Source organism: Salminus brasiliensis, chromosome 11 (genome assembly GCF_030463535.1).
Source record: "Salminus brasiliensis chromosome 11, fSalBra1.hap2, whole genome shotgun sequence".
NCBI lineage: Eukaryota > Metazoa > Chordata > Actinopteri > Characiformes > Bryconidae > Salminus > Salminus brasiliensis.
In genome coordinates this window covers 20,373,463-20,395,945 of record NC_132888.1, presented here as the reverse complement: position 1 = coordinate 20,395,945, position 22,483 = coordinate 20,373,463, and the positions used below count along the sequence as shown (strand labels likewise).

Genomic DNA, 22,483 nt, shown 5'->3' with positions numbered 1-22,483 from the left:
CATTTCTTGTGAAGTCCATGTCTCAACGGCTCAGATCTGTGCTGGCGGCTCGACGGGGACCTACACAACACCAGGCAGGTGGTCTTAATGTTATGGCTGATCGGCGTGTGTCTCCACTACTCCTGACACCAGCGAGGCACTGCGCGTTGAACAGCACTGAGGAGCACGTGATCCCGTGAGGACGCGCGACGTTGCTATGGTTACAGGTGAGCAGGGCGAGCGTCTTCTCAGACGAGTTTAAACTGCTAGTGATAAATAAGTCGCAGCAGCCATGACTCTGTGCGAAGGTGAGGACCTGGAGAGGTTTCTGAGGAACGTGGATGAAATAAGTAAGTCTTATAGCTGAGTTTTTAATTTGTCTAGCTATGATAAACTTAACTGGCTGTGTGGCGGCATGGCTGAATGAGCATAACGCGAAGCACTGGCAATGCTAGTTAGCTAGTTAGCTAGCTAGCACTACGTTCACTTTGCCTAACTTTGCGCTGACTTGGCAAAAAAGTCACAGCTAAATATATTAACCTAGAATCCTATAGTAGTAAATCCTGTCATTTTAGCCTGTCAGTTTATTACTAGCTAGTACCCTCAAACTGAAACGCCTTTCAAGCTGAATAAACGACCCTTTCCTCGTTACAGGTGAGCTGATGAGGGAGCTGAACTCCAGTGATGTGTGCACTCAGGAGAAGGCTGTGGAGAAGGCAGATTGGTTGGTTACTTCTTTGGAAGAAAAGGAAACATGCACTACTCGGCTCAACAGGACAGTCATCAATAAAACCCCCTCCAGTAAGAGCGGGCCCATGGTAAGCTGGTGATCCTTTGCACGCATGCGTGCTGTGGCATCTAACTACTAGCTAGCTGGCACTAGTTACTAGTTGCTCCGTGTACTTAAAGGGACAGTCCGACCAAAAGTGAATGAAACCTTAGCCATGTCTGTTGTAAACATGCCTACTCGCCTCTCACACTTGATGCTGCAGGACTCATCAGAGACACTAGAGTGAGAGACAGGACTGGCACTCTTCAAAGACACTTGTTACAGTAATAAACGTTTTAAGGCACTTAAAATCAGGCACTGTCATGACTGTAGCAGTTTACCTGAAATAGTAGTTTTAAGTGAAAACAATCATTTAACATAAACTCTGTTTCTTATTATTAATATTGTATTGTTATTAGTAGTATATTATTATTATTATTATTATTAATGACTGTGTGTACTCAAGCAGCACATACACCAGAAGTTTGTGCAAAAATAGATCTCTTATTTCTAATATTTGTCTGAACATTAGCTGTAGTGAAAGGGAAAAACATGAGAAACCTCTGACCTTTTTTTTTTTTTAGAACAACAGCATTTAGCATCAGGTCGCAGCGTATTTCACTATGCCAAACCTGTAGTGAACTGCACAAGTCTTCAGAGATTTCAATGGAGGTCAATGTAACAAGTGTTTTTGGAGTGTTTATATTGGTCCGCTCATCATGAAATTCGGACACAATTTAAAGAATGTCAAAAAATCTATTTTCAAATTTCTGTATTTAATTTTTCTTTGAGCCTCTCTGCTAGGTGAGGTATGAGAAATATGAAAAAATAAAACAATGCACAGATTATACACAACATTAACACCGCTGAAAAGGCATCTGCAGTGGGTGGATATATTAGGCAGCAATTGGACAATCAGATTGTGATTTGTTGAAAGCAGTAAAAATGGTCAAGCATGAGGATGTGAGAGACTTTGACACAGGACAAATTGTGATGGCTAGATGAGTCAGAGCTTCTCCAAAACATTGGGCAGGTCTTGTGGGGTGTTACCAGTATGCAGTGGTCAGCACTTACCAAAAGTGGTTCAAGAAAGGACAACCAGTGAACCAGTGAGAGGGTCATGGGCACCTAAGGCTCATTGATGGGACCCATGGAGGCCTCACTTCACAACTTACAGGATCTGCTGCTAACATCTTGGTGGCAGATATTATAGGGTGCCTTCAGAGGTCTTGTGGACCTATGATCAGATATGTTGTGGTGGCACAAGGGGGATCTACTCAGTATTAGGGAGGTGTTGTTAACATTATGGCTGATTGGTGTATGTTTTATGCCAAGCCTTTCTCAAAACTATGATGAAATAATGTTTCAGCATTAGGCAGCGTCATTAAAACACTTCTTAAACATGTCTGTTTTTTATCATCACCACTTTGAACAGTTCTGACTCAGTAAGTGTCCAATGCAATTCCTCTTTAAATGAACATACGGTGAAGGATTCTTATTGATTTTTGTGGTCTCAGGTGTTTAGAACCCACTGTACCCTTTTTGGGGTCCTATGGTGCATTTACTAAAATGGGTTCCATTTTTGCTAAAGGCATTTACTCTTCTAACTTCCTGTGCTGTTACATGATGGGTTGTTTTTGGTAGCTACCTTTACTTCTAATTGAGTCATTCTGAGTAATTTGTAGGCTGCTCTACCCACCACAACAAAACCATGCTTTGTTGTTTCAACCAGTCAAGCCTTTATTTCCGCAGTCTCATCAGAATGCATCCTAACAGCAGAACCATACAAACGGAACCCTTGGTTTGCACTTAACTAAAAGATGAAAGTAACCGTATGAAAAATGTCATTTTGCATTTGTGCTTGATTGTTTATTTAGCAAGGTCTTATTTTGCTTTCTAGAGTGCTTCAGATGAACCCAAGCAAAATCCAGGTAGGCTAAATGTATGCTCTGTATTACTGTCTAAACTGTTCTTCAGCTGTTTGTCAATTCTGTTGTATTCTGAGACATCATGTTTATTCTAGTGGAACAGTGATACATTTTTTAGTGCATGTCTAGAACGTCTTGAAATCGGTGAGTGTTTGTGTTCCAATATTCCCTGACTTCTTTTTACTTCTCTTACGTCTGATTCTTCAGAGAACTTCATGAAAGCTTTAGAAAAAGATGCTGCGGAGAGACAAAGGAGGAGACAGGTGAATGAGGAGCGAGCAAAAGGTCTGTGAGTGTATATGTGTCTGTTGTTCATCTTGAAATCACTCCATTGTCATCCAGTGGAATTTACAGTCACAGCGCCAACATCTCTTTCTCTGTATTCGCCTTGCAGCCCTGAAAGAGAAAGGAAATAAAGCTTTTGCCCAGGGTGACTATGAAGTGGCTGTCAAGTTTTACACTGAAGGTCTAGAGCAGCTTCGTGACATGCAGGCCCTCTACACAAACAGAGCCCAGGTACGCAGTGTCATCTTGTCAGGGGCATTATTTCATTCCAGCAGCTGAATTGTGTGACACACGTTCGTGAAATAACAAAGAGCCTATTTGTGATAAGTTGCCTATCGGGTTTGCTTATCATGTACCCCATTTCTGGCTCATCATCCAGGCCCTTATCAAGCTTAAGAAGTATAAGGAGGCCATAAGTGACTGCGAGTGGGCCTTGAAGGTAAGCGTAACTACAAGTAAACGTGTCAGAGGTGCCCCTCCATTCATCATAGTGTCAGCTCGGGCACTGCTTCTCTGATTCCATCTCATTTGGGAACTGCAGCAGGCCATGAAAGGGCAGCATTCGATGAACGGAACGGTGGCTCAGCCTCCGAAAACTGGGTTGAAGTCGTGCCTTGTTCTTATACGCTGTGCTAAATAACATCAACCTAATTTTTTCTTCAGATAAAACTTCATTGCACCTCATTAAAAAAAACCCTAAATAATAAAACCTTTAATGAACATATCATACAGCTCTCATTTGCCCAGCTTTAGAGTAACACCTTGTAAGTTAGTGATGAATTCCTGATGAATTTTAGATGCGTTCAGGTAATTAATTCATGCTCATGCCGTGGTCTCACCCACAGTGCAATGATACGTGTATTAAGGCACATGTTCACATGGGAAGAGCACATCTGGCCCTGAAGAATTTTTCTGAGGTAAGAGAACACTTTTGTGCAGCTTAAAGTTTTATTGCTGGCCTTCTTTCTGAATAATACCAGTTTTCTCTCTTTCTGTTTTCACAATGCTTTAGTCCAGACTGTGCTATGAAAAGATACTGGATATAGAGCCAGAGCGTGAGAACATGGTGAAAGGTAAGATATCATCAAAGAGATGTTAAAGGAACAAGTGCAATGTAGTTTCTCTAAAATTGTGCCTTGAATGTCTTTACATACTTCCATCTATAGCTTGCTCTTTGTTTTAGCCTAGTCATAATGACATAAAGATAAAGGCTCCCTCCATGTCATGTGCACAGTTTAGTAAAGAATTGCCAGTGCCTTTTTCACACTGCTTGAGTATTCACTCACACTCGACTGGTCATTGCCACTTGACATTTAAAAATTTCTATAACTTGCAAAAAAGTAAGCTATTCTTCTGTTTTGAAGGTCAGTCTTAAACACTGCATTCACATTATCTGCTGATGCAAAAAAAAATAAACCTACAGTTGTACTACAACTCATATCTCTTACAGGTCTTTCTTGAGTTATTCTGTAGCTAGATAACTGTGGACATTAAGTGAGAACTGGTATTTTTGGCTGCTGGGCTGCCCCTGCAGTTGTTGGGTGTATTTCTCTTTTATACCACTAAATATAGATTTAAATCTGTGATAAATATGGCAGATATTGGTCACTGACTTTTTTAGTGTTTTTCCCATGGACGCGTGCATAGACCACTGAAATTGAGTCATCATTCTGTAGTTGGTGCCATGTGGTTATGCCCATATTTGGAACTTAATGAGAAAAATGAAGGGAGTTTTTGAAGATCATGTCTGTTGCATCCTGTGGTAATCAGAAATGTTCCATAGCTGATACATTTTGTCCTATGGACATTTTTCGGTCGATGATCACTGAATCCTCTGAATTATGAGGTTGTTAAAATGTTGAAAAATTAATATTGCTAAATGTAAGCTAATGCTACTGCGCACTGAATTGACGTCATTAGACTGGCAGCCACTTAACCACCAGTGTGGTAGTTGAGTGGTATTAGCAAATTCTGTTTGAGTAGCAGTTGTTGATCATACTGGTCCATCAGTATGATCAGCTTGACCAAAGCCCTGCTAGATAGACCAGCTAAACTCAAATAAAAACATATGCTGTACAAATCAAGGGCTAAGCTTTCTGACCAACTATCCAACCACCTTGACCATTAAACACCAGCCGGGACCATCTGAAACCAGTGATCTGTTCTTCATCTAACACTCACTGAAACATGACAGAGCTTCCCCGTCTTGGCTTGCTTTGACAAAGCCTATAAGTTGACCTGCACTCAGGCTAAACTGTTCAATATGACCAGACTAAAAGTGTTTTTAACCTATTTTAAAACTTTTGTGGTCATCCTGGAAGATATGGCCGCCACAGCCTGCCTTACTTTGGTGTATCATACTAAGTATTCATTATTATAATTATATATATTAATATATAATATTACCATTAATAATTTAATTTATACAAGTAATAATAATAATAATAATATTATTATTATAATTTATTAATTAGTCTCAGTATTAGCTTGCATGTAGCAACATTAGTATTACGGCTCCTAAACAGCCTCGTAATCCAGAGGATCCAGTGATTTATGTGCAGGTGACGTATAGGGTTCTGAATATATTTCAAAATCGAGACAGTTTTTTTTGAAAACCTCATTCATTTTCCCCACTGAAAATGAAGCTTAGAGTGCCAAGTATGGGCATATTTCCTACAGAAACTACAGAATGACGCATGACCTCAGTGGTCTATTTCTTGACAAGCTAAAGTAAAAGAAGCATGTGGACTGATGTGGTAAAGTAATATGGTAGGATTTTACACAAGTAAGACTCGTTATTCAGTGCTATGCAGCAGTTCTTGTGAGATGTCTTGTGTAGCTCCACCAAAGTTACATAGTGCAGTAGTAGCGCTCTGGCTCTACTACAATGACAGTGACAATGACAATGACAGAGATGCTCTGTTAGCTCTATTAAAACTTGTGACCCGCTGTTCTGTTTCTCATCCCCATAACTACACACTACACATACTTCTACTATTTACTGAAGAATTATTATTAGACACAGATTAGACAGTTTAATTTTAATAACTGATTAATAGAGATTAATACCTGTAATAAGCCAAGAATTCGAGGGTCAACATCCACTGCACTCAGCTCACGCCTGCCTTAACCTCTTCCAGTTTGGGTACCTGGAAGTATCAGCAATGTTTGTACATTTACAAGCATTTTAATTCTGTATATACCATAAGGCTTCATAGTATATACAGAATTAGAATGCTTGTAAATGTACAAACATTGCTGATACTTCCAGGTGAAACGAATGGAACAAACCGAACCAAAACACTGCATGGCTGCAATGCCAAGTATATCACAGTGGAGTACACAGTAATGGATTAGATGTAAGTGTTTTTACTGCTTTCCAGCTCTCAAAAACAGGTACAGCCAGAGGTTAAATTGGGACAGGCTTTTGCTTTATGTGAACGACAAACAAAGCTGAGCTTCGGCACTGTAATCTGACTTCATCTGAATCTGGTTGCCAGAACATAGTCACAGCTGGATACAGCCGGGCCAGTTTAGGCCAAAAATAGAAATGCTGTACAAACATTTCACATGGTCGGTTGCATGTGGGCATTTTAAGACAATAGCTGCCATAACTGGCCAAAACATAAGTGCCATAACTGCGCAGTGTTTGGTCTAGAATAAAGCCTTATTAGTAGCATATAGGTTTTCTTACACTTAGTCAAATTATTTTATACTTTAGTATTGACCTGAAACCAACAACCAGTGTTGCCCCACCCCCTCAATCATGACTGCAGTGCTTCTCTATCTCTTACATCCCTTTAGATTTTCTGACACAGGTAGATCTGGAGGAGAAGAAGACCCTTCAGGAAAAGACCGCAAGAGATAAGTTGATAGAGGGTACAGAAGGGATCACAATGGTACCTGACTTGCTGATAAAGCTGGACAGACCCAATGAGAGCAACCTCTATTACTGTGGGGGAGTGGAGCTTCTCTCAGAAGCAATCAAAGACAGTGAGTACACATTATGCTTCCTCCTCCACTTCCTCACCCCTGCATGTACGGCCAGCCTGTATCTCACTTGTCTTGTCAGATATTCTCTGCTTAGCTGTAAAAAAGCATGCAGGTTCTCCTGAAACATCTGACACGATTAGTAGAGCAAATCTGTGCTGAATGCAGATCTATGCCTGACTTGGTGTCGTCTCAGCAGCCAAGACAATATTTGTTGTGCTAGGAATCAATAGGTGACGGGAGACTGGGTGTGGAGGTCTCATTGATCCCCCTCCTGTGCGCTTCATTAACACTTCATGATGAGGAGACTCTTATCCACGCTATCAGCCACAGAGGCAGCCTCCGATGCCATCAGGAACACATGGGGTGAAGGGAAAACCTAATAAAGGCAGGCAGCTACATTCTAAATAAGTCTATCATTGGATTTTTGCACCTATCACTGTGTTCCTGTCTGCATTGTCATAATGCAGCCTTGTTACATTATGTCCCTTAGTAGATAGATGAGATCTGCAAGTTCTTTATACCTCAAGTCATTTCCTGTAATAAAGGTACTTTTAGCCCATTCAGACTGCAAAACCCTTACATTCTACAGCTCAGCTGAAAAATTAATTTGATGCCAGAGTTAAATACAACAAAAACTAGGCAGTTCCATTTAAACTATTCCTGTGTTGGTAGTTATCATTAAAAGCAGAACAAAAGCCATGTCCTGAAGTCAAAGTCCCAGCAACCATGTAGTCTTTCTAAAACGAATAGCTCCCGGCCAGACCCCTGGACAAAGAAGATACCTGAATGAGCTTTTGTGGGCTAATTTCTTTCCACAGAAGGTGTACTGCTCCTGGCCAGATAAGAGGCCTGTCCCCAGTTCCTAATGAGTTTTTGTTTATTTCTCTCTTCTTCTCTGTCTCTTTTGCCCTTGACTACAAAGGCTTGTGTTTCTGAGGCAGGTCAGGGTGGTTTGGTGTTGATATGAGGCTCTCACTACACACATGGTAATGCTGACAGTATCTTCTGTTCTTCTTAGGTACTGGGCAGACATTATTCCGCTTAAACAATGGCTTCAGTGTCATCTCTGGCAACAACGTTGTAAGAAGGTAAGGTTGCAGAGGAAGCGCTGCTGACAGCCTGTGATAAGTCTTGACCATTCGGAAACATGTTTATACAATAATATTCCAGAAGGCTGTTCTTAATTCTGCTAGGACCTCGATCCTTCTGACGCTGCAGTGAGCGATGACATTTACTATGTGCCTTCATGGCTGTAAATTGTGCACTGCCGGGCCTTGATTGATTGCGGCCTTAGATGTCTCAGACGGCTCTCTTCGCCAGTAGCTTTGTTGTGGGCAGGTTTTTTTCTAAACGACTGTATATGAATTTACTAATATGAATATGTATTAAGTGTCAGGCTTATGCTCGCAGGTGTGTTTGCCTTTCCTCCTAATGTTTAGATGTTTTTTGTTGTAATTCAACATGATTTGCAGCCACCACTGAGTGTGGAGAAGTGCTTTATGCTTCTCTGTAGCTTTTATCTGTGTCTGTCTTTTCTCAGCTCTCTTGCACAAGCTTCTAAAGAGCCGTGCAGCAAGGACCTGTGTGTCTCTGTACTCAGATTATGGAGGGTGGTTTGCTGTGGAAATGGTAAGAACTGCCATTTCTACTTTATTTAAGTGTTTTTAATGTATTTTGAGTTTACACACAGCTTAAAGGCAGCCAGTCCCCTTTGGATGGGTTTGACGAATGCTGGCGCACACACACACTTGTTGTACTATACAGTACTGGGTAAAAGTCAGAGTGCACAGTTCATTGATTTCATTTCCAATCAAAGCTGCCATTAAGTTATTTAATTTTAAGCTTCAGAAAAAAAGCACATTTTTAGTGTTTAATGAGTCCACGCCTCACTTTTATTACAGCTTCCATTATTGTCTGGAGACTCGCCTTCAGTTTTTAAAGAAATCTGCAGAAAGATTATTTACGTACGAATAATCTCAGTGATGCTGAGGTTTGGGTTCTGCGGTGGCAAGTCCATTGTTCTGAGAACACCAGCAGATGTTCTTCTCGTTTGTCAACACTATAGGACGCCTTGATCAACTCCACATCCTTTTAGACCCACAGTGTTGAGTAGTCTTCTCACAGTGGAAGGATGGACAGAAACATCTGTGGATGTTTTCAGAACTGAAGCAAGTGTGGATCTTGGTTTTTGCTTTTGCTCTGAAAGATGAAAGCTAATGTGCTGCTTATCTCATGGTGACAGTGACTGGTCTCCCAAATCTTGCACAGTTGATAGGAGTTCCATTTCCTCTGTATCTTTTCACTTATTTTTCTTTGATATCCCCCTGTCTTTTGTTAGTGCATGATATAATCTCCTCAAATATCTCCTCAAAAAAACTTAATGGGCGTTTTGACTGGAAATGAAATCATGTGGACAATGGTCTCTGACCGTTGCACACTACTGTAATCAGGGTGTAGGGGTGCCTCAGCATGCTGCTCACTGATCATGCAGGTGCCCAAAGATTTGATATTTTGCTTAGCAACAGGACAGTGAGGGACCCTGGTCCTCCCAATAAGAAGGCACCCAGTTGTGCACTTGGGGGGGAGACTAGCTACTTCAGCACATGGCACAGCTTGTGGTTCAGTTCAAAGCTGAATCTCAGGGCTCTCCCCTGTTCCGTGGCTCTTTTAATGAATGCCTCACTTTGAGGGGAGTGAGAATAGTGAGGGCAAGGGTGCTACCAGTGCATGAATCTTCAACTGCCTGTGTGGATAACAGTTCCACAGACATGTTTCCAAAGATTTATTCATCTTTGTTCAAAGAGGGCAAAGTTTCTACAGAAATGATCAACTTAAGTGGTGTTAAGCTACATTTTTGACAGTTAGGTTTATTTGTACTGAAATATCCTCAATTTTGAGATGGCTGGATGTTTAGAAACATGACAAAAAGCAATCAAAATTCATTGAAAGCAAAATAAATTCATTGCAATCAAAATGACAAAATAACAGTTTGTGTGATTTGTAGTGTGTGATTTGTGTGTGAAGTGCTGCCAGCTTGCTTGACTGGCACCTTCCCATAACAAATGGAAAAAAAAATCTTCTGTTGATGTTTCATATGCTTTTTAATGGTTAGATTTTTTTAGGTGTCCGCCTGCCTGGTGCCTTATTTAAAAAGATTGCTAGTTTTCCGCGTGTCTGTGCTTCACACATTCCTGTTCTCGGCAAAACCAATATTTAAGTTTCCTTGTAATACTGTCACTTACAGAGGAAAATCAGCGGCTGTTACTACAGTGTTCCAGCAGAAAAGAACAGATTGTCCAGTTGTTGGCCTCGCCAGCATCAGCTATCCAGCAGGCATGCTTAACTTTGCTCTGCATGTATTCTGAGACTCAGTTTGGGAGACACTTGGTGACTGAAAACCTCTGTCTGCACAGGTAAGAGGTGTTCTGTGTTTGGAGATAATGAACATTTCATCTTGAAGTGGAAACCAAAGGCACTGCTCAGGAGAAAAGTTTCTAAATAGGTTTTATGAACTTTCAAGGAAGCCCTGCACAAAATAAAATAAAATCAAACAAAATAGTTCATTATTAACTTATCTAATATTAATCATATAATTTCAGCGGATGCAGGGATTTGACATATTTATGTCAAATTTTATAATAAACAGAACTGATTCTTTTGGTTTATGTCATATCTATCAAATGTCATATTTGTCATATTTATACAGTATTGGGACATGCACACTATTTTATGGCATACAGGTCTTACCAGTCAGAGTTCCCTTGAAGAAGGTTCTTCATATTGTCGAACGTGGTTCCAAGAACCTTTTTTGACATCTTTTATTTTAAAGAGTGTAGTATATTAGTGAATGGATCTGCTTACTGGATTCACTTTCTCACTTCTACTTGCAGGATGGTGGAAAACTTGATGGATTGTCTATGCAAGAACATCACGTCAGGAACCACGGCACTTACTGTTTTGGAGAACTTGGCTGGAGAAAATAAGTAATGCCCGGTCAATATATTTAGTCTCACTGCCCTCCGAGGCCACAAACTTGATGGATTCTAGTAAGAGCATGGAGAAGAACAGCTTCTTCACAGAAAGCCTGTGCATGACCCACTCAGGACCCCATTACATGCCCATACATCATAGCCAAACATATTAAACGGAGACGTATTCAGATTCACTCAGCTCAATAGCCAAGGCCCCTATGAGAATGCAAAATGAACAGGTTTGAGACAAAACAATCCATCACAGTTCATTGTCCCGTCAGTCGTCTCTGAAAGAGAAGAACCTCTCTTTCACAATCCATTCAACCTCTAATCAAAGCTGGAGACGGTGGATTATTCTGTGGGTTTTAGCTGTCTTTTGACATGATTAGTTGTTGCAGGCAAAATTCCATATTCATGGTCAGATCCAGAGCTGTAGGCAGGATCAAGGACAGATGATGTAGTACCGTTCAGATGTTCTGATGCATGGGGTGCAGTAGTTTGCAAGATTGCAGGTTTCCCTGTCAGACTGAAGATGTTGTTAATGGACAATAAGCAAGCCTTTGGGGCTTTACTACTGATCATCTACCCACCAAGTAAAAAAAATAGTGAAAGAAAGTTTGCTGATCAAATTGATGACTAGCCATTTTGAAGTGTTTGAAGATATGAGCCAAATGGTTTGGAACTTTATAAGCACACCACTACACTTGTTTTCTGCATGCATGAAGACATCAATATGCTGTCGTTTCCATACATAGATATGACTAATCAGTACATGTGCAGCTAGCTTTTCTTACAGTTCATCTACTACTTATGTTCTCATGGCTTTTTCATTTTAGCAGCTAGTCAAAATGGGGTACTGTGTGACCTGTATAATCAGTTGTCCTGTCTCTGACAGTGTTGGTTTGTTTAAGAAATGGCACTATATGGCAAAAATTTTTAGAAAATGTCAGTGAGTGATGTACTAACATTGTACTGCACTAGGCTATACATCTGTCAGCTTATTGTTTTTGTTATTATCAATACTAGTTTAAAAATGAGAAATAGTTCTCTTGTGCTCTGCAGATGATTTTTAGTCTGTGGCCTCTCCCCCTCAATTTGTTTACTGTTTATTCCCATTTGTAGGTTAGGACTCCCCCATCACATGATGTCCTCAGACTTTTGACAATAAAAACGCTGGGCCATTGCTGGTATTTGAACTTCAAAACTTCAGACTTGATGAACTGCAGTTAGACTGCAAGGTCATGAAATTACACAACATAACACAGTTCTTGACAAAGTAAATGCACCTTTTCGTTCTTTTTGGTCACAGATAGCCAGATATGGCTTCGCAGCTAGAGTGGCCTAACTGTCTAACTGCCTGCTTGCCAAGAGACAGGAGATTAATGTTCGAATCCCATTAATACCACTACCTCTATGGTCAGTAGTCTGAGACCAGGAAAGCCTCCTCTCATATGACGGCACAGTTCTAACCTGCTAAAGGAAATTAACAGTAAACAGATTGAAGGGGAGGATCACAGACTAAACATCCTGATGATAAATATTTTAGATATTCCAGGTACATCTTATTTAATAATGTTTTTGAGGCTCAACACAACATTTTTATTTGTTTGGTATTGTTGGCCAAGCTGAGATGCAGAAGTTAAGAAATGTGAATCGTTTGAGGAGAACGTTTGACTGAAGTTGAGTTAAAAAACATGCTGTAATCAGTTACTTTATCATTTTATGTTATGTATAGTTGGGTTTAAGGTAAGTTAACTTAAGTGTAGCTCATGACAGACAGGTAAACCAACCCGATATGTAAGCCATATCCTGCAGCTTAGACATCTTTTTTACTGAGACTTATTTTACTACATTGATTTAGCACAATCTCATGGACATGCTGTTGCCACATTTAACATTGGGTAAATTTAGAGCATTTTACATTTGTAAATTTGTTGGCCTTTTTGTTGTTGCATTTGTTTTTGTTGTTGCAATGTTGAATTTAGTTGTCTTCCCCCACATATACAAATGCTCACATCAGAACGGAATTATTTTAAAGCCACTGTAGCTTATTCAACCATGAGCTCAATGTATTGTATGACTTGGAGATCATAATATTAACCACTCCGGACATCAGTTACATGCCATAAACTGTGACTCACACTAGCAAAAGTCATATCAGGGCAAATGCACAAATAGAGCCAAAATATTTAATCTCAAAACTGTTTTTCTCTTTGCAGTGGGCTAGCGGCACAAGCCAGTAATTCAAGATTTAAAAGCCCTGCTTGGATCAGTGCTCACAGTATGATAATATGCTAGTCGACTTCTAAGCCCGAGGCTCAATGTGCACAGAAGTTGGAGGGTATTCTGAGGCCTTAACTACAAAAATGATCAGACACCTGAGTCATTTTTTATCCTTTTATTTGCAGGTTTCGAACCCAATTCAGAGAGAACTTTGCCAAGGTTTTTGCTGCTCCTTTTGAGCACTTGCTGGTAAGACCTCTAAGATCCTTCTCATCTTCACCTTTCCAGTTTTCTCTGTATGTAATGTATGGTAAGTGTTTCGTTTCATGTGTAGGGAAACATATCCGCATCCAACCAAGATTTGCTCCGCTCTTTAATATCTGTGATTGGGGCTATGTGTCGGGATGAAGCGATTAGCAACAAGCTGGGAAGCCGAGAGGAATTTTGGAAGAGCTCCTTCAGTGCCATGGTAAATTTGATTTGATGCGATAACTTCCTTGACATAAAGGAGCGTCCAGATAGTTTGTCCTTGAACATCACTGAATAATTTATAACGTTTCACTAGCTTGCATTTTGATGACGAGTTTAAGCTGCATTTTCACATTACATAGTGTGAACTGTAGAACATCTAAAAATGTTTTTGACATAATCTCTACTTCACAGGTCACACATTTTCATTTTTAGGAATGTCAAGATGAAATAATGTTTTCCGTTCCAGAGGCGTTGTGCTAGCTGTGAATACAGAAGCATTCTCTATCCCCTCCTCGGCCTGATGATCAACATAGCCTCTAATCCCGCTCCTGTCATCCAAGTAAGTGGGGGTGGGGGATGTGGCTGGCTGAGACTTTGTGTTAACACATTGATTTGTTTAGAGAAAGGGAGGATGGCGGACTGTAACTGACAGGACAGTAACTGAATGTACTGTTAGTGTCCCGTTATTTTCCTCCCTTTTGCTGTAATGAAGTCTGGTGAAAAAACGAGGAACAATTGCACTGAAAATCTGGTGGGTGTGTTTGTGTTTCTCACACAGGAGTATGCTGTTGTGGTCTGCAGCAGGTGTGTGGTCCTGCTGAGTGATCCCGATGGAGGCGTCATCACGGTGAGGGGATTTGTGTGGTTTTACCCAGGGCAAGGTGATATGAACACACCCCTCGTATTAACAGTCATCCCGCTCCCACAGACAGGGAATAATTAGTTATTTTTAAGGGGAATTTCAGACTGTATAATTACATGGTCAAGAGGGATTTAATGTGAAATACTTTGTTCTATAGAACCTTACTAAGTCAGAATCATTCACAGTGATGGCGGTTGGAACAAGACAGCTAAAGAATTAAAGGTCTTTAAAATCTACCTCACAGAAGAATATTACATGGTTTTTGATGAATACACTGTATAATGCCTGAAGGGTTTTGAGATTTCTATTAATTTTTGTCCAATAAAAATCAACTCTTTAGAGAGAGGTACATGCAGGGCGTTGAATGGCAAAGTAGTCCCCAAAGAAGTATTTTATTCCCAAATGGAACACTATTTTAATACTATCAACATTGTGTATACCATGGTCTTAAAGTTTACATGCACTCATCATGCCATATCAATATCTGGCTTAAATTAATGTTTGAACTGTTATTTTTGGGTGCAGAAGGAGTGTTCAACATATATATAAAAAAAACAAGAAGGTGTACAGGTTTGCACATCTCAGGTCAATAATATACAAACAGCACACTTCATTTTTGGTTAAATGTCACTTAGGAAATTGCTTCTTGACCAGACATTTTTGGTAGCCTTCAAAAAGCTTCTGACATAATTCTTATAGGATATTTCTTGGCGGAATTGGTATATGGTAGTTTAGAATTTGTAATGGAGTTTAATTCAAATATGTTACTTTCATGGCACAGACCTGACTGGTAAGTACAGTCCACATATTTGAGGCCATGACTTTGGGAAGGCCTTTCCAAAAGCCTAATGTTGACCTGCTTTATTTATTCCACAGCCACCTTTGCTGTGTGTTTGCGGTCATTGTTATGTTGGTCCACCAAATGGTGTCCAAGTTTCAACTGCCTAACTGATGCTTTGAGACTATTCTGAAGAATTCTAAGGTAGTCCTCCTTCTTCATTATTTCATCCACTTTGTGCAATATACCAGTTCCAAAACAGTCCAGCTTGCTGCTACCACCCTATTGCTTAACACCAGGGGGCTGAACAGTGATACTGGTGTTCCATCAGCTGCCAGTTCATGTCTGTGGTTCCTGGCTTGCTCCTGACCATCTGATCCCATTTCCTCACATGTGAAGATTACAGTTTCGGTCTTCTTCCAGACTTTAGCAAAGTGCCTACGCCTCCCAGTAACTTGTACATTTGCATTTGCATTTACATTTGCAACAATTTCTGAATTGCTTCTAACCTGCAACCCTAACTTTTTGACCCGCTTTGGCCTGTGTAGTCCTGTAGAGAATAATGGACAGCCAGTATTTTACGTAGACAAAACAAAAAAATCTGCTATTCTGCTAAAATAACGTGAAAAGCATGGTCTATTTACTTTTACTGTAACATAACTTACTCTCAGTAAACACAAAGCAAGAATTAAACCATGGTGTTTGATTTTGGTAGGCTATACACAGCTGTGGCTGTCTGACTGCTTCACCGCCATCTGTCTAGTCTAGTCCTGTTCCCCAAACGTAAATTGTGTGATTTCACTACCTATTTGCACATATAGTGCACATCTGCACTGGGCTGGATAACCGAAATTTAGTCCTGCACTAGATGTTGTGGTGAGCCCCACAGACGTGCAGCCCTCCAAGTGTTAAATTTACTCAGAACTGGTGATTTCTTACACGTGTCTATACCATGGTAAAGGATTTGCAGCCCAAATTCGTTGATGTTTTCACTTGATTAGCATTATAAGCTTTAGAGAATTCACTGAAGCATTTACGTAATGATTACTGTAGAGGCCCCAGGCAAAAGCGACAGACACAATTTTCAATGACTATGTAAATCAAGCTTTACACGCTGTCTTCCTGGCTTTGGAACGTTGGCGGATCATAACTCCCAAGCTGTTTTTCACTGTACAATTATGGTGAAACGGATGCGTCTCAGCTTGCCTGTCTGCTGAATAATGAAGTGGATTGTGTACTTACAGAAGCAGCTTTTCAATGCTATGATAACACCTGAACAGAGGATGTGACGAGGAGTCACAAAGTACAAACGGGGTAAAGTTGTTGTTGTTGTCATCCACCTAGGCTGCTGGGCTGCTTTGATGCGATCTAACCGCCTTAAGGGTGCACCATAACATACGATTTCTACTTTTGTGTTTGACTTCAGAGAGCTGCCGGGTTGCTGAGTAAGGTCCTTCCCAAGTCAGCGCCTGCCATTCAGGAAGTTGTGCAGCAAGGAGTGGTGAAGAGACTGCTGAAGATTCTGAAGGTAATACATAAGCTATTTCAGCTTTTCCAACACATTGTCCCTTTATTTATCAGATTTATATAAACCACAAGGCAGCCATGTAAATAGATTTTTTGCCAGCATTAAATCTGCTCAGATAATTGTAGAATGGTGGCCTAGACAACTTACTTCAAGTAGTGCTCAACGTTGTTGAATGATCAGCGAGTTCTTGCAGACAGAGGCCCCTTCATAAATGCCTCCATACTTTAAACCTTTTCTAAAACCTCGTTATTGCTAGCCTTCCATTACCACCCCCTCCACCTTAGTTTCTGAGGCTCAACTTACCTCAACAGTAAACCACAAGCATGTTGTCTCAATTTTCTTTTAGCAGATGCACCAGATACCCCCCTAGAATATATAAATATATGTGTGATTCCTCTTCTGTATAATGGTTAAAATATAACCTTTATGAATTTTTGTAAACTTTGTAAGAAAAAAAAGTTTTAACTGCTCGACTCGAAGAATCTTTAGTCAACTGACTGGTCTCTATATATTTTAAAATATGACAAAAAGCCACATAATATGAATGTGATCCATCAGATTTATAAATAGAGCCTGTATGTAATGATGTAATGCTGAAATGATTACAGTGCTTCTCTTCGTTTTATCAGGGAGCAGGACTGACAAGCTCGAGATACTCCATTAAGGCCCTTGCAGTGTGCACTGCCTCCAGCCAGCACGCCTGTGAAGAGCTGGTTAAGTTTGACAAGAGTACGTATTGAAGGCCAGGGAAAGGGTATTGGAGGGCGGAACAGAATACAGTGTACCATATTAAGTTTCTGTGAGTATAGAGTGACTTTGTGTGCGTGTGTGTGTGGGCTTAACCTTGTGTGGCACACACTTGTTTATTCAGGACTGGTGACTGTGAGGATGCTCCTGGGCAGCAGTGATGAGGTAGTAGTGGGGAATGCGGCTTTGTGTCTGGGACACTGTTCGGCAGTGCAGGGAGCTGCCGCTGGTCTCCTCGGCACAGACTGCGTGCTGCTTCTGCTGCGCCATGCTGCCGGCGGCGCTAAGAGAGCAGGCGTGCAGCAGAATGCTGCTATCGCTCTGGGAAAGCTGTGCAGAGCCGAACCCAGGTACACCAACGGCTATCCGCTCCCACATTCTAATCATAATAACTTGTCGGAGACCCATTCCCTTGCACTTTCTTTCCACATCATTACACACTTTCAATAAACGCAAATGAAAGCAAAAGCAAAGCTACAGTTTAGGTAGTTCTGCACACTTGTGTTAGCAGTATGCAGGATCACATGGAATACCAATAGTAAGGGTGATCCGATACAGAGCAGCTGCCTGACTCCAACCGTTTCTCAGCTTCTTTGTTGGATTAAGATCATCTTCAATAGTAGAGATAGTGTTTTATATGAAGCTCGCTCTACCATTGAACAGGAATGTTTTATTTGTGCTAAGAGGGAAACCCAACCCTGCTGCTGACAATGTAGATCTGAGCAGGTTTTTAACAAAACATGTCTAAATATTACTGAACCGTGTTAATATATACTAAGCTCCATATCGTCGCTGTCCAATGAAAAAAACATGAAACCTCTCCAAAATGGCGACATAATTTAGAGCATTCCTGTTGGTTTGTTCATCCAGAATTATTTACACAGTGTACAGAGCAGCTAGTGGGTTTAAACTCGAAAAAAAAATAATGTGATTATCAAACCGTTGTATGTATTGAATCATGACCTATCTGCTGTATGCATGCACTTTGTGCAATTGCATATGCCAACTACACTGGTGCCTGTCTGGTCAGGTCATGGATTTTCAAGCAAAAACTGTTTAATTCATGCAACCTTGAACATTTTAAAGCTGGAATCTAATTAAGTTTTAGTTTTGAATATATAATGTTTGCCCCATCAGAGTCTGAAATCCATGTTAAATATTGAATTTAGCTGCTTACAGAATGAGAGAATTATTAATATTAACTGGATATAAATACAACATTAAGAATAATTCATTTTAAATTGGAGAGATTTGCATTTATAAATAAATTGACTTTTAGCTAAATAAAGTTTTTATATAGTATTCCTACATTTCTATCAAATTGATAAATTATTCATTTCTCATTGTTTGAAGCTGCTACTAAAAGCTCTTTTTGACCCTATATGTTCTCAAGTGGGACTTATTTCCTTACATTTCGTCCCTGGACAAGAAGATTTTGGCTTCATTAAAATAATTAAAAAGTGCTTTGACTTAAAAACACAATATAAAATAGTAAAACTGGAAACAGAAAAACACTGGCTTGCTTAAAGATTTTTTTATGTTCCAGAAATTGTGTATGCTGTTTTGATAGGCATTATGTTTTTCTGTTTATTGTTGCCAGGGAATCTGTAGAACACAGACTCCTGCAGAAGCACCCAACAAGTATATTGCTGGCCATCAAAATATATTATATGCAAAACAAATTTCAAGAACACCACTATGCTTGTTTTACCGAATTGTAGTGCACAATTTTATATTTCATTTTTATCAAGGCAGTTTGCCTTCCTCTGAATCCCCAGGTTCTGCAGCTGGTCTCACTGATGTTTTCAAAATGCATAACTTTTAAGCTCTTTTCTAATGTTGTATCTTTGTACACCATGGTGGATTTGTGATTGAAATGTAGGCTTTCCGCTTTAATTCAAGGGATTTAACAAGATTAGATAAAACATTTAGGAATTACAACTTCTTTTTTTTTTACACAGACCATCCATTTTCACAGGCTCAAACGTAATTGAGCAGTTGACAGATACGCAGTTTCATGGCCAGATTTGTCTTGTTTCCTTAATTATTCTGATGCGTATTGAGGGGATAAAAGGTCTAAAGTTGATTCCAAGAGTTGAATTAGCATTTTGCCGCTGTTCTAGAGAACTCTCAGTATTTGGAGTAAAGACCAAACAAACCTATCAAAGCAAGCTTAGCAGAAACAGGTCAACAACAGGTTAACAATTTGTTACATGTTTTAAAAGAAAGAATGCATTGGCGATCTTAGCAGAAACAGGATGACCACAGAATCATCAGTAGATGATTACATTATTCTTTCCTTGGTGAAGAAAAACCCTTTCACAACATCTAGTCAAGTTAAAAACAATTGACAAAGAGATACCATTGACAAATTCTACAATCAAGTGAATACAGAGGGTTTACCTCTGGCCACTGGTAACACTTAAGATCATAAAGAAAATATTAGACTTAGCTAGAAATGTCTAACAGCCTGCCGAGAGCTGGAACAAGGTTCATGATACAGATAAAATCAAGAGGAACCCAGAATGATCGAGTTCATGATCTAAAGCTTTACCACATCACCTATCAAACATGGCGGAGGCAGTGTTCTGGGTATGTGTAATTACCAACAGAGTTTATTGATGATGTGACTGCTGATAGTTGCAGGATGTACTCTGAACTTTTTTTAAAATGGTTTCTCACCTGACCTCAACCCAGCTGAGCATCTTTTCACTTACTGAAGATAAAATTGAAGAAAGAAAGACCCACAAACGACACACCTGAAGATGGCTACAATAAAGGCCTGGCAAAGTGTCTCAAGTGAGGAAACAGGCAATCATTGTAATGTAATACAATACAATAATTTCAATAATAACCATAAATGTAAAAAAATATAAAACTCACAGAAGGAAGGGGTTTCAGCAGATACATGATGATACAAAATAATACTGAATGAATATATATATATATATATATATATATATATATAATATGTATATGTATGTATGTATACATAATTATGTTTATTGTCCAAATACTATTTTGGTAACCCCCTTTAATTAAAGCTGAAAATCTACACTTCACACTTTACAATGGTGTACAGAGATTACAGGTAACTGTGCAAATTACCTATGGGCTGTATTCAGGTTTCCTGGGGCATTATATCTGACAAACTATATAACATTCATTAAATGAACCTGTTGTGGGAAGTTATTCATATGAAACCAGTTGATTGAAAGTGAAATATTATTCTTATTGCTGAATTTATACGCAGCTTAGTCATTCTGTAAGCAGATCAAGATTTAAGATGCAGTTTAAAGCATAATTAGGTAAACTTGGAAAAAAAAACAATATCAGCTTGACTGACTTGCAACTGTGCTCTTAACTAAAGACTCGTGAAATTACAGCCTGAGAAAAAAGCAGCAGCAAATTAACTTCAAGCTATAAATCAAATCTTACATTCCTGGCCTAATAGATTCACCTTTCCGTGTCAATTTTGATAAATAACAGACGTTTAAAAAAACTTAAATCGAGATAATCAGAGTGCCTTTTCTTTGTTGTTTATGTAGTGGTTTACTGAATATTCAAAAGTAAAAATTCTTGCCATGCCAGGGCATCCCACATAAAAGACTTTATCTGAGAATATAACATAGGTTCATATTGTGTGCATAAATACAACAGGTTTAGGTGAATTGTTAAGAAGTTACCACTTCAGTTAGGACTTGTATAAAGAGAGTTGTTAACTATCCACTGTTTTGGTTAGGTGTAAAATAAATCTTAAGTGAGTATTGCATTCATGACTGTTACTAATAAGTAGAATTAGTGCTCTGTTTGTAAATTATCAACTATTTTGCATTCGGAAACAAGATGTATTCTCCTCATACAGGTCAATTTTGTGTTTGTCAGACTGTTCCAGCATAAATAATGTAACGATAATTTTATTCTCAAGACAGAGTGATGTAATTCAGGAGAAACTCTTGGTAGACCAAGTTTCAGCAGTGCTGAGAGCTTGTCACCTCTCTGAGGAAAGTCTGCCTAGAGTCTGACACAATTTGGCTACATAAATGAGTAGACTATTTAGCACAGAGTTCAATAACTGAGACTGGAATAGATACTGGGAAATAAGCACTTTAGACAGATTTGGCTATAGCGAAGGTCATGCCTCAGCAGAAAAGGCCATATAAGAAAATATGGATGTACATTTAAACTTATTTATGCCCACAGCAAACTGCTGATGTGATTGCCTTTGTTTTTTGTTTTTTTAAAGAAACGTTTGCTTTTAGGCAGTAACCAACTTCTGCATTGCTCTTCTTCTTTCAGACTTATTTTATAGCTGGTCTGAATGAGTTGTTTAATGACTCTATGCTTTGGTCTTACTTTCAGGCACATGGCAAAACTCAGGGAGCTTCATGGCCTGGAGATCCTTCACTCCTGTATGAAACTGATCACGTAAGCCCCCCCTCCTCCTGCCAACGACACGCAGACACAAATATGCAATCACAGGTGCTAGGGTGCTGCCCTGAGATTTGCAACCAGGACGATCTTCTCAGATAAGCCTTCACTACCCAAGGCCGGCCTGTATTATGCAGTCGTTCCCTGTGTTCATTTTAATTAGAAAGGGCTTGACGTCTGTGCTGTAGATTACATGCTGCACAAGGACAATTCATGTATCAATTTCCTTTCATCCTGAATGACTGACTTTGCACGTCTGTGTGGTTTGATTGCATTTTCCTGTTTGTTGTCAAATGGAGATATAATAGCTTTTTGTGTAAGGATTTAATGATGAATAAACCTGTTCATTATAAGGAAACAGACAGCCTGGAACTCTCTGCAAACTGCTGAACTATTATTATTATTATTATTATTATGCTTTGTGAATTATGGACTGTACATCTAGCAATTTATGAGCCTTCTTTCAAATAATCCATGCTGGTATATAAGGAAGACTGTATCATACTGCTTAGCTGCTATCTGTAATAGACTTGTCAGAACCTAGATAACAAACATGACGTGAGCATTGTTTTTTTTGGCCTATGTAGGATGTTGGTTCTCTCAAACAGTGCTGGTTACTGAGTGGTGGCCTATGACATAAAGGTGATTACAAAGTCAAACAGGTCTGGATGTTGGGGTCTCCATGCCTGAGGACTTATTTAACCAAGCGTCAGTGAAACTGCAAACTTAATAAGCTC

At 39.6% G+C, this 22,483-nt stretch overlaps 1 protein-coding gene across 2 annotated transcripts; it reads left to right on the top strand.

Moving 5' to 3' along the window:
• The first annotated feature begins 240 nt into the window (after nt 1-240).
• Nucleotides 241-22,104, top strand: ttc12 (tetratricopeptide repeat domain 12). Of its 2 annotated transcripts, none has more exons than XM_072691185.1 (21): nt 241-329; nt 634-780; nt 2,649-2,679; nt 2,884-2,961; nt 3,071-3,192; nt 3,341-3,400; nt 3,807-3,878; nt 3,974-4,034; nt 6,766-6,954; nt 7,973-8,042; nt 8,495-8,583; nt 10,199-10,367; nt 10,845-10,937; nt 13,334-13,397; nt 13,483-13,617; nt 13,867-13,959; nt 14,179-14,247; nt 16,467-16,568; nt 17,198-17,297; nt 17,440-17,665; nt 21,678-22,104. In XM_072691185.1, the coding sequence occupies exons 2-21, from the start codon at nt 664-666 to the stop codon at nt 21,745-21,747; spliced, it is 2,010 nt and encodes a 669-aa protein (XP_072547286.1). In that variant the 5' UTR covers nt 241-329; nt 634-663; the 3' UTR covers nt 21,748-22,104. The 2 variants fall into 2 exon arrangements, with proteins under 2 accessions (XP_072547286.1, XP_072547285.1); XM_072691184.1 differs by having other exon boundaries at nt 634-797.
• The last annotated feature ends 379 nt before the right edge of the window (nt 22,105-22,483 follow it).

Coding starts and splice junctions, on each gene's coding strand:
- ttc12 (XM_072691184.1), top strand. CDS start 272: ATGACTCTGTGCGAAGGTGAGGACCTGGAGAGGTTTCTGAGGAACGTG. Junction 3,879..3,973: donor CCCTGAAGAATTTTTCTGAG/GTAAGAGAACAC, acceptor ACAATGCTTTAG/TCCAGACTGTGCTATGAAAA. Junction 10,938..13,333: donor AACTTGGCTGGAGAAAATAA/GTAATGCCCGGT, acceptor TTTTATTTGCAG/GTTTCGAACCCAATTCAGAG.